Source organism: Petromyzon marinus, chromosome 74 (genome assembly GCF_048934315.1).
Source record: "Petromyzon marinus isolate PM22_M1 ecotype Great Lakes invasive population chromosome 74, UKy_Petmar_22M1.pri1.0, whole genome shotgun sequence".
Classification (NCBI taxonomy): Eukaryota; Metazoa; Chordata; class Hyperoartia; order Petromyzontiformes; family Petromyzontidae; genus Petromyzon; species Petromyzon marinus.
Window position 1 is genome coordinate 7,414,498 of NC_133740.1, and position 13,105 is coordinate 7,427,602.

General features: G+C 60.8%; 1 protein-coding gene across 1 annotated transcript; it reads right to left on the reverse strand.

The window, feature by feature from the left end:
* Window positions 1-452: 452 nt before the first annotated feature.
* On the reverse strand, window positions 453-12,636 carry LOC142907069 (lysosomal Pro-X carboxypeptidase-like). Its single transcript, XM_076056040.1, is given in 11 exon segments — window positions 453-1,898; window positions 3,607-3,640; window positions 3,643-3,793; window positions 5,636-5,800; window positions 6,275-6,447; window positions 6,975-7,135; window positions 7,300-7,405; window positions 8,105-8,180; window positions 8,974-9,075; window positions 10,983-11,120; window positions 12,233-12,636. Coding segments are annotated over 11 exon segments (1,593 nt in total). The 5' UTR covers window positions 12,509-12,636; the 3' UTR covers window positions 453-1,687.
* Window positions 12,637-13,105: the final 469 nt, after the last annotated feature.

Sequence of the window (13,105 nt, forward strand, 5' to 3'; positions counted from 1 at the left end):
ATGATGACTGGGGTGGGGTGTAGGGACTTCTCGCCCACCCTGCCATGATGACTGGGGAGGGGGGTGGGGAGTAGGGCCTTCTCGCCCACCCTGCCCATGATGACTGTGGGGGGGGTGTAGGGATGACTGGGGGGGGTGGGTGTCGGGACTTCTCGCCCACCCTGACCATGAAGACTGTGGGGGGGGGGGTGGGGGTGTAGGGACTTCTCACCCACCCTGTCCATGATGACTGGTGGGGAGGGGGTGTATGGACTTCTCGCCCACCCTGTCCATGATGACTGTGGGGGGGATGGGGGGGTGTAGGGACTTCTCGCCCACCCTGCCCATGATGACTGTGGGGGGGGGGGGGTGTAGGGACTTCTCGCCCACCCTGTCCATGATGACTGGTGGGGAGGGGGTGTAGGGACTCCATAACTCAAATCACGACCTCTCTCTCTCCGCCTCCACGCGAGTCACATTCACACGAACTTTATTGCTTTAAGTAGAACAATCGCAGTTTCTCTCAGTTGACATTAACAAAGACGGAGATCCCGTGTAGAGCCTTACCAGGCCGTTGGGGGCAAGTGCTGTTCGGGGGGGTGGCCAGTACCACGCCCGGCCGCCTTTGTCTCCCTCCAGCGGTGATGTTTAACTACACACCGCTGGCTTCAGGCGCTCATTCGAGGCCGAGTCTACCTAGGGGAGGATGCCCAGGACCAGGATGGCACCGCCGCCGTCGTCACGTGGACATTGAGAGCGGCAGGCAAATTGACTCCGGCGGCGATTCGCAATGCGGAGGCGGGGAGAGAGAGAGAGACGCAGACTCCAAATATACAGCAGCAGGCGTCGTCAGGGTCAGTGTTGAACCCACGACCTCCTGCGTACCAGGCGAGGTTGTTAACATCTCCTAGCCACCGTGATGATGATGAGAGAGACACGCAGACTCCAAATCTACAGCAGCAGCAGCAGGCGTCATCAGGGTCGGTATCGAACCCAGACCTCCTGTGTACCAGGCGACGTAGTTAACATCTCCTAGCCACCGTCTGTTCCGACCACAACAAACGGCGGCAAGTGAAGCCGGGTCACCGCGACTCAACGCCTCACCCTCTCCTCACCCTCTCCTCACCCTCTCCTCACCCTCTCCTCACCCTCTCCTCACCCTCTCCTCACCCTCTCCTCACCCTCTCCTCACCCGCAGCACCCCCCGCCCCCGTCCTCACCTCTCACCCTTACCCCCCTCGCCACGGAGAGCCCTCACCACCGCATCGTGACACACGGCCAGCCTCACCCGGCCACTCACCCCCACCCCCCTCCACCACCGAACCTTAAGTGGCCAGCCTCTCACCTCCTACTCACCACCACCACCCCTCACCACCACCCCTGAAGATTGCAGAGTGAGTAGGGGGGGTGGATATGGTTGTAGCTGCAGCCGTAGCTGTAGCAGCTGCTGCTTCTACAGCTGCTGCTGCTGCTTCTACAGTTGCTGCTGCTGCTGCTTCTACAGCTGCTGCTGCTGCTGCTTCTACAGTTGCTGCTGCTGCTGCTTCTACAGCTGCTGCTGCTGCTGCTGCTTCTACAGCTGCTGCTGCAGCTTCTACTGCAGCTGCTGCTGCAGCTGTTGCTGCCGCTGGTGCTGCAGCTGGTGCTGCAGCTGCCACTGGTGCTGCAGCTGCCGCTGGTGCTGCAGCTGCCGCTGCCACGGCCGCAGCTACGGCTGCCGCTGATCGCGCGCCTCCTTCACCCACTGCTGGATGAGCGCCACCTCGGCGCGGCGTGCGTGCAGGAACGAGTCCGGGTCCTGCGCGCAGTTGGAGCGCAGGTCGGCGTGGTGGGCGCCGTCCGGGATGAGCAGCGCCGGCAGGGAAGGGCCCAGCGAGCGCGTCACCCCGCCGCCCGACCACGGGTCCAGCCCGCCGTTACTGGCGCCGGCGCACGCCGGTACCAGCGAGGGGGAGGGAGGGGAGGGAGGTGAGGGAGTGAGGAGGGAGGGGAGGGAGGGGAGGGAGGTAGGAGGGAGGGGAGGGAGGGGGGAGGGAGGGAGGGAGGGAGGGGAGTAGGGAGAGAGGGAGGGAGGGAGGGAGGTGGAGGGAGGGAGGGGAGGGGAGGGAGGGAGGGAGGGAGGGAGGGAGGGGAGGGGAGGCAGGGAGGGGAGGAGGTAGGTAGGGGAGGGAGGAGGGAGGGAGGGAGGGGAGGGAGGGAGGGGGACAGAGATACGGGTAGCAGAGAATCAGAATATTTTTTTTCACAGATGTCCAGGAGTGTGGGGGGGGGCACGGAGTCAGAGAAAGTTCCCACAACGAGTGCAGAGTGCAGGGAAAGGTAAAGCGAGTCACCGAAAGTTCAACATCGTCGTCACCGCCACCGCCGGCGTCACCGTCACCGCCGTCGTAAGCATTGCCAAGCTGTGCAATGGTCGAGTCGAGTCAACGATGACCCCGTTACGATGACCCCCTTACGATGACCCCCTATTCAGTGACCCCCTATTCAATGACCCATATTCAATGACCCATATTCAATGACCCCCTATTCAATGACCCCCTATTCAATGACCCCCTATTCAATGACCCGTATTCAATTACCCGTATTCAATTACCCCTATTCAATGACCCCTATTCAATGACCCCTATTCAATGACCCCTATTCAATGACCCCCATTCAATGACCCGTATTCAATGACCCGTATTCAATGACCCCTATTCAATGACCCCTATTCAATGACCCCTATTCAATGACCCCCTATTCAACGACCCCCTATTCAATGACCCCTATTCAATGACCCCTATTCAATGACCCCCTATTCAATGACCCCCTATTCAACGACCCCTATTCAACGACCCCCTATTCAATGACCCCTATTCAATGACCCCATTACGATGACCCCTATTCAATGACCCCTATTCAATGACCCCATTACGATGACCCCTATTCAATGACCCCTATTCAATGACCCCTATTCAATGACCCCATTACGATGACCCCTATTCAATGACCCCCTATTCAATGACCCCCTATTCAATGACCCCCTATTCAATGACCCCCTATTCAATGACCCTATTCAATGACCCCTATTCAATGACCCCCTATTCAACGACCCCCCTATTCAACGACCCCGTATTCAACGACCCCCTATTCAATGACCCCTATTCAATGACCCCCTATTCAATGACCCCCTATTCAATGACCGCTATTCAATCACCCCCTATTCAATCACCCCCTATTCAATCACCCCCTATTCAATCACCCCCTATTCAACGACCCCCTATTCAATGACCCCTATTCAATGACCCGTATTCAATGACCCCATTACGATGACCCCTATTCAATGACCCCTATTCAACGACCCCTATTCAACGACCCCCTATTCAATGACCCCCATTCAATGACCCCCATTCAATGACCCCCTATTCAATGACCCCTATTCAATGACCCCCTATTCAATGACTCCCTATTCAATGACCCCCTATTCAATGACCCCTATTCAATGACCCCCTATTCAATCACCCCTGTTCAATGACCACATTACGATGACCCCTATTCAATGACCCCCTATTCAATGACCCCTATTCAATGACCCCATTACGATGACCCCTATTCAATGACCCCATTGCGATGACGCTGTGCCGCCACCTGAAGACGATGTTGGTGTGCTGCGTGATGTTGCGCCCCCGTAGAGGGTGGGGGCCCAGGTGGGGCGGGGCAGCACCCCCCAGGTGCGCCGGCACTCCTCGGCGAAGGCCGCCTCGTCCCACCGGGCCTCCTCGAACATGTCCACCTTGCCGTCGGCGCACGCGGGCATCACCATCTCCGTGCACGCCTGCGCGGGCACACGCAAACATGCGTCACACGTAAACGCACACACGTACAGACACGTACAGACACGTACACACACACACACGTATACACACACGTACATACGTACAGACACGTACACACACGTACACACACGTAAACACACACGTAGACACACACGTAGAGACACATACACACGTACAGACACGTACACACGTACAGACACGTACACACACACACACGTACAGACACGTACACACACGTACAGACACGTACACACACGTACAGACACGTACACACACACACGTACAGACACGTACACACACGTACAGACACGTACACACACACACGTACAGACACGTACACACACACACACACACGTACAGACACGTACACACACACACGTACAGACACGTACACACACACACGTACAGACACGTACACACACACACGTACAGACACGTACACACACACACGTACAGACACGTACACACACACACACGTACAGACACGTACACACACACACGTACAGACACGTACAGACACGTACACACGTACAGACACGTACACACACACACACGTACAGACACGTACACACACACACACGTACAGACACGTACACACACACACGTACAGACACGTAAACACACACGTACAGACACGTACACACACGTACAGACACGTACACACACATGTAAACACACACATACAGACATGTACAGACATGTACACACACACACATACAGACACGTACACACACACGTACAGACATGTACAGACACGTACACACACACGTACAGACACGTACACACACGTACAGACACGTAACACATGTACACACACACAGACACGTACAGACACGTACAGACACGTACACACACATACACACACGTACAGACACGTACACACGTAAACACACACGTGCACACGTACACACACGTACACACACGGTAAACACACGTACAGACACGTACACAAGTACACACACACAGACATGTACACACGTAAACACACGTGCACACACGTACACGTGTAAACACACGTAAACACACACGTAGACTTGTACATATATGTAAACAAAAACAAAGATCCCCCGTGTAGCCTTAACAGACTGTCGGGGCAAGTGCTGTTAGCGAGCAGCACCTATGAAGGCCGGAACGGTACACGAGGGGGTGGGTGGCCAGCACCACGCCCGACCGCCTTTGTCTCCCTAGTGGCGATGCTTACACACCGCTCAAGGTACTCATTTTAGGCTGAGTCGACCTAGGGGAGGCCCGGGACCGGTTCAGATAATCGTCAATGGTGTTGGCCGTAAGCGGGAATCGAAATCGGGTCGCCGGGTTCATAGCGCAGTGCGCTAACCACTACATTACCGCTACACACGTACACGTGTGTGTGTGTACGTGTGTAAACACACGTACACACACACACACATAAACTCAGGCACGCACAACCTACACACACGTGGGCATCACCCCCCCCCCACTATCACCCCTCCCCCTATCACCCTCACCCCCCCCCCCCCACTATCACCCTCCCACACTATCACCCCTCCCCCCTATCACCCTCGCCCCCCCACTATCACCCTCGCCCCCCCTCCCCACTATCACCCTCCCCCCACTATCACCCTCGCCCCCCCTCCCCACTATCAACCTCCCCCCACTATCACCCCCCCACTATCACCTCCCCCCCATCAATCTCCCCCCTAAACTATCACCTCCCCCCCCCCTCACTATCACTCCTGGCCTCCCCTCACTATCCCCCCTCTTCCCCTACTATCACCCTCCCCCCCACCATCACCCCACCCCCCCCACCATCACCCCACCCCCCCACTAAGAGGGTGGTGGTGGTGGGGGGGGGGGTGTACCTGGTAATCCCAGCCCTGCATGCCCAGACTGGCGGTGGCGCTCTGCGAGGTGTTGAAGCAGGCGCTGGTGCCCGTGTGGTTGTAGTAGACGGAGGCCGCCCGCACCACCGCCCGCAGCAGCGCCGCGTCCGGGGCCTCCGGCTTCTGCAGGTGACTGCACACAGCCTGGGGGGGGGGCAGGGGGGAGGGGGGGCACGGGGGTCATGTGACTGCACACTGCCTTGGGGGGGGCAGGGGGGGGGGGCACGGGGGTCACGTGACTGCATACCTGGCAAACGAGCGAGTGAGCGAGGAGCGGGCGAGTGCGTGACAAGGTGAGTGAGCGAGGAGCGGGCGAGCGAGAGTCTAGGAGGGTCAGTGACTGAGCGAGCGAGCAGGCAACCGTGTGAGCAGGCGAGTGAGCAGGTGGGCGAGCGCACGACTAGGCGAATGAGAGAGCCGGTGCGACTAAGGTGAGTGGGGCGGGGGGGGTGAGTGAGTGAGTGAGCGCAAGTGGACGAGTGAGTGCCCAGGAGAGTGGGCGAGCGAGCGAGCGTGTGAACAGGCGAACGAACGGGTGACTCTTGAGCGGGTTTTGGCGAGCGGGTTTTGGCGAGCGGGTTTTGGCGAGCGTGGCGGGCAGGGCGAGGGCGAGCCTACGTGCACGGGGAAGGCTGGCAGCGGCTGCAGGAAGCTGGCGGCGTAGGGGTAGTCCACCATGGCCAGGTCGCCCCACGTCTCCGCCAGCCACGCCTTGAGCGCCAGCACGTCGCCGGGCCCTCCCAGCGGGGCGCACAGGCGGAAGGTGGCGCCCAGCCAGCGCAGCCCGTCCACTGGCGGCGGTGGCACGCGCAGACAAAGGTTCAGGGCGCTCAAGGTGAGGCCCCACTGGGCTTCTTTTTCACAAATGATGGCTTCTGATAGCCAGGTGGGGGGAGGCGGGGTGGGTGGTGAGGGGGTGGCCCGTTGGGTGGTGGGTGAGGGGGTGGGCTGTGGGTGGGTGGGTGGTAGGGGTGGGGCATGGGTGGGTGGGTGGGGCATGGGTGGGTGGGCCGTGGGTGGGATGGCCATGGGTGGGTGGGCCATGGGTGGGCCATGGGTGGGTGGGTGGGCCGTGGGTGGGTGGGCCGTGGGTGGGTGGTTGGGCGGGCCATGGGTGGGTGGGCCATGGGTGGGTGGGCCATGGGTGGGCCATGGGTGGTTGGGCCGTGGGTGGGTGGTTGGGCCGTGGGTGGGTGGTTGGGCCGTGGGTGGGTGGGTGGGCCGTGGTTGGGCCATGGGTGGGATGGCCCTGGGTGGGATGGCCATGGGTAGGGGGGTTGGGCCGTGGGTGGGTCGTGGGTGGGTGGAGGCCTCTCACCGGTGGAGGCCACGCGGTCGATGGCGGCCCAGGACCGCCGCACGCTGCGGGGGCAGGCGGCGCCGCCTCGCGTCTCGAACGTGCGCGTCACGATGCGCGTGTACGCACCGCACTCCGTCAGCCCCGTGAACTGCCAGATGGGCGCCGACGCCGCCAGCGCCCTGCCACGCGCGGCGTGAACGGGGGGGGGGGTTAGGGGGAGGGGGTTAGCGGGGGGGGGTTAGCGGGGGGGGGTTAGCGGGGGGGGGGGGTTAGCGGGGGGAGGCGAGCGGGGGGTGGGGGGGGGGGCGCGAGTGGGGGTGCGAGTGGGGGGTGTGGGCGTTACCCGACGACGCTCTGGGGGTACTTCATGCGCAGCCACGCGGCCAGCATGCCGCCATAGGAGCCCCCCACGGCCACCACGGGGCTGTCCCCCACGCCAGGGACGGTGCCTGTGCCGCACGCACGGACGGGCACACACACACACAGGCGGGCACCGCACGCACGGACACATACACACACACACACGCACACACACGGACACATACACACACACACACGCACACACACGGACACATACACACACACGCACACACACGCACACACACGGACACATACACACACACGGACGGATAGGCACACACACACGGACGGATAGGCACACACACATGGACACACACACACACACACGGACGGGCACACACACACATATACACACACTGGGCACCACAGCAAAGATCCCCCGTGTAGCCTGTACAGACTGTCGGGGCAAGTGCTGTTAGCGAGTAGCAGCACCTATGAAGGCTACCGGCACTGTGGCACACGAGGGGGTGGGTGGCCAGCACCACGCCCGGCCGCCTTTGTTTCCCCAGTGGCGATGTTTACCAAACACCGCTACACTAGGTGCTCATTTGAGGCTGAGTCGACCTAGGGGAGGCCCAGAAACGGTTCAGGTAATCGTCAACGGTGTTGACCGTGAGCGGGAATCGAACCCGGGTCGCCAGGTTCGTAGCGCAGTGTAGCGCTAACCCGCTACACTACCGCTCCTCACACACACACAGACAGACGCGCATACACACACAGACGCACACACACACACAGACACACACAGACACACACGCCCACACGTGGTTCCCCCACCCCACACGTACCTCTGATGTGCTCGATGAGCACAGCGAAGTCAGCGAGGGCCTGTGCCGAGGAGAGGTACTGCAGCGTCTGCGGGCTCTGGGGAGCCAACGGGAGGGGGTGGTAGGGGAGGGGGGAGCGGAGGGGAGGGGAACGGGGGGAGGGGACAGTGGGGAGGGGAGGAGAGGGGAGTGGGGGGGGGATAGTGGAGAGGGGGGGGAAGGGTGCGGGGGGAGGGGAGCGGGGGGAAGGGAGTGGGGGGAGGGGATGGGAGGAGAGGGGAGGGAAGGGGAGGGGACGGTGGGGAGGGGAGGGGAGGGGGAAGGGTAGGGGGAGGTAGGTGGGAGGAGAGGGGATGGTGGGGAGGGGATGGGGAGGTAGGTGGGAGGGGAGGGAGTCAGCAACAATGACACAACAAGCTGCCACTCTCCACCGATGATGCCCCCTTCCCCACACCTGAGCCAGCGTGACAGGCCCGGCAGGGTACGGCGTTGGTTCTCCACCGGCTGCATCATCGATTCGGATGACTTCTGGCATCACCAGAAGTCATCCGAATCTGGCTCGGAGCGAGTCCCCACGTGTCCCTGCGTTTGTCCCAGCGTGTGTCTCCGCACTTGTCTCCGCACGTGTCTCAGCGTGTCTCCGTGCGTGTCCCCGTGCGTGTCTCCGTGCGTGTGTCTCCGTGCGCGTGTCCCTGCGCATGTGTCTCCGCGCGTGTCCCCGTGCGTGTGTCTCCGTGCGTGTCCCCGTGCGTGTGTCTCTGTGCGCGTGTCTCCGTGCGCGTGTCTCCGTGCGTGTGTCCCCGTGCGCGTGTCCCCGTGCGCGTGTCCCCGTGCACGTGTCCCCGTGCGCGTGTCTCCGTGCGCGTGTCTCCGTGCGTGTGTCTCCGCACCGAGTAGGCTTTGTCCCCGAATGGCAGCGACTCCCCGTAGTAGCGGTGCTCAGCGAACACGAGCAGAGCGCCCAGCTCCTCCGCCACGTCCCACATGAAGCCCTGCAACCGGCAACACCGTCAGCGGCGACGCCGTTGGCGACGACGCCGTCGGCGGCGACACCGATGTGTTGGTGGCCGTGAGCGGGAATTGAACTCGGGCCTCTGCCGGGTTCGAAGCGCAGCGTGGCGCTAACCGCTGGACCACCGCTCCACTACCACCACAGACAACAACAGCCGCCATTCGCAACCAAGTCGCGGTGAAGTCGCCCCGATGCTCGCGCCAGGCTAGGTACACTTTGAGGCTATCGCCCGCCAGCACGACGAGGTCACGGGACAGACCCTGCAGGTGGCATGGGTTTACCGACTGAGATGACTGGCCGATGATGCACCACCTCTGCCCCCTATTGTGCCAACCTCTAATACCACCATTTCCACCACCTCGACCACCTCCACCACCCCCACCACCTCCACCACCCTCACCACCTCCTCCACTACCACCTCCTCCACTACCAACACCCTCCACCAACCCCTTCGGGGTTACCACTACAATCTCCACCACCACAATCTCCACCACCACCATCTCCACCAACAACAACAACCGCCATTCGCCACTAAGTGGCAGTGACGTCACCACGACGCATGTGCCAGGCCATGTGCACCTTGAGGCCACGTGAAGTGTCGAACGCCCGCTGGCATGAGGTCACGGGGCAGACCCAAGTGCCACGAGTCGACTGACTGAGATGACTGGCTGATGCACCACCTTTGTCCCCTACTGCGCCAACCTGCTGTGCTTTAGCCACCCGGCGCTCCGCTCGTTGTTGTGAGCGTCGTTCCTCCGCCCTCCGTTGTTGTTGGAGGGCGACTGCCTCTAACTGCCCAGTAGCAGCGTCCTTCACGAGCCTCCTCCACAGAGGCCGCATACCCAAAGCAGCCATTGCAGCTGCACGAGTCACAGTCCTAAACCTCACTCATTTACCCTCGACATCAGGAGTGGGGGACGATGCCAACCCCAGCCACAAGTGATGATGAAATTGTTGCTTGCAACTTCCATCAGCTAGCTGAGACCAGGCCACCTTAGGTTGGAATGGGGTCCTGGGTGTACACCCACCACCGGAGTGGAATAATGGCAGGTGCATCTTACAGATGACAAGTCGATGGTCAGAGGGCAGATCAGCTCCACAATAGGTCCTGGTGTCAAGAACATGAACCCGCATCCGCTGTTCCGTCACTATGTAGTCCAGCAGATGTTCTTGCTTGGACCCGGCATGCATCCATGATGTTGTGTGGATGCGCCGATGCCGGAACAGCGTGTTGGTAATTACAAGCCCATGGGCTGCACAAAAATCTAGCAGCCTCCTACCGTTGTAATTGAGCTGATTTGGCCCATGCCTTCCAATCACTCCAGACCAGGTGCCAGCATCATGACCAACTCGGGCATTGAAGTCACCCAACAGGATGACTCTATCCCGAGGGGCCACTTTAGCCAGCACCTGTGACAGGAGGTCATAGAAGGCATCTGACTCATTGGCCTTGCCTGCATCCCTCCCACTTCCACCACCACCTCCACCTCCCACCTCATGATTACCACCACCACCTCCACCACCACCACCACCCCCTCTCACAGTTACCACCACTACAACCACAACCTCCACCACCTCCTTCACCACCACCTCAACCTCCCACCACCTCCACCTCCCATTACCTCCTCCACCACCACCTCTACCTCTCACAGTTACTACCACTACAACCACAACCTCCACCACTTCCTCCACCACTACCTCCTCCACCACCTCCTCCACCACCACCTCTACCTCCCACCACCTCCACCACCACCTCCACCACCACCTCCTCCACCACCACCTCCTCCACCACCACCTCCTCCACCACCACCTCCTCCATCACCTCCTCCACCACCACCATCCCCCATCACCACCGACTCAACAACCACCACCGGCCCCCGGCCTCACGGTGTTGTTGCAGAACCAGGTGATGTCTCCCTCGTTGCCGGTGTAGAAGAGCACCGGTCCACTCGCGCGGTGGTGCAGTGCGGACTGCAGGTAGCGCTGCTTGAAGCTGCCGTCCTCCGCAAAGCCAAAGTGGTCGATCTGGGGGGGGGGGAAGGGAGGGGAAGGGGGGGTAGGTGGGGGGTGAGGTGGCGGGTAGGTGGGGGGGAGAGGTTGGGGTAGGTGAGGGTTGATGGGGGGGGAGGGGTGGGGGGAGGTGAGGGGGAGGGGAGGGGTGGGGTAGGGTAGGTGGGGGGGTAAATGAGGGAGGGCTGGGGTAGGTGGGGGGGGTAGATGGGGGGGAGGGGGTAGATGGGGGGGTAGATGGGGGGGCGGGATGGGGGAGGGTGGGAGTAGATGGGGTGGGGGGGTGGGGGTAGATGGCGGGGAGGGTGGGGGTAGATGGGGGGGCGGGATGGGGGAGGGTGGGGGTAGATGGGGGGGAGGGGGTAGATGGTGGGCGGGGTGGGGGTAGATGGGGGGAGGGGTGGGGGTAGATGGGGGGGAGGGGTGGGGGTAGATGGGGGGGAGGGGTGGGGGTAGATGGGGGGGAGGGAGGGGGTAGATGGGGGGGAGGGAGGGGGTAGATGGGGGGGAGGGGTGTGGGGGGTTGGAGGAGAGGGGAAAGGGGGGGGCGCGTTGGGGGGTTTGGCGGCGGTGGGGGTCCGTGCTAGAATCAGAATGTTTTCATACTGCAGGGAGGAATCCGATGAGCTATAAAGCTCTTTCCCCACAGATATCCAGTCAGGGGCACGGTGGTCACAACGTTCACAACAACAAACACGACGACGATACAAGTGTACAAGGTGCAAACAAAACTTAAACACAATATGGAGGGGGGGGGGGGGTCAGACATTTGTGACGATGTGTGACGAGGGGGGGAGGGGGGGTTTGAGAAATGTGACGTCACATCAAAATGCGCAACTTTATAAATATAGACACGTTCTACTTAATTAAAAATACTTTTTAATACATGTTTTCTCCTACAACATAAGAGTGCAGCGCCACATTAAATACGCACTACAATGATAATAGTTTAAAGCGATTTGAAGCATGTTTTATATTTTTTTTGGGGGGGGGTCAAAATCGCGTGACGTCATTTATGGACGCCCCCTTAGTTACAATCTCCACAAATATCCCCGTGTCCCTCCTGCGGAACCCCTGGACCCCCCCCCCCCCCCCTAGCTCTACCCCCCCCCCTCGCCCCGCTGTACCTTCTGCTCCAGGTAGTGGGTGCTGTAGGAGACCCCAGGCGAGGGGGCCCAGCCACGGACCCTGAGCGCCAGGGGTCTCGGGACGCGCGGGACCCCAGCAGCTCCGGCTGGCGGACAGAGGAGCAGCAGCGGCAGCAAGGCGACGAGGAGGAGGGGGAGGAGAAGTGGGGAGCGAGGGGGCCCTGCGGAGGAGCGAGGGGGCCCCGCGGAGGAGCGAGGGGACCCTGCGGAGGAGCGAGGGGGCCCCGCGGAGGAGCGAGGGGACTCGAGACCCATGATCGCAGAACTCTTGCGATGCCCACCTTCTGGGGGTTCGAGTCACGTGGTCCCCCGCCCCAACACCCCTCGCTGTCACGTGAGCCCGCGGCACGCGCCGGGTGGGGGGGGGATCACGTGCAGAAGGGGGCGGGAGTAGAGAAAGCGTCATGACGTCACGGTCACAGGTTTTTGTAGCGGTGACGTCACCGCGATGAATTCGACGCGCGGACACCCCCCCCCCCCACCGGGTGACGTAATGACGCACGCTTTTTTATTTTCCAGAGACCACGTGACGCGTCAGCGGTGTCGGGGGTGGGGACGGTTCACGTTGGTGAGGGGGTGAGGAGGAGGGGGGGAAGAGAGCGTCATGACGTCACGACCCCGATGAATTCGACGCATGGACAGACACCTCGGATGACGTCATCACGCACGCAGTTGGTTAACCAATTGCGTGCGTATTGGTAAAAAGACAAAAAAATATATTTCAAGCTTTCGTGACTGCAGGGATTCATATTCTTGGTTCTTTTGGTAAAGTCACGTAGAAGGGAAGTAATAAAATAATAAAAATATAAAACAATAAAATTCTCACGACGTCTCGACTGCAACACAAGCAAT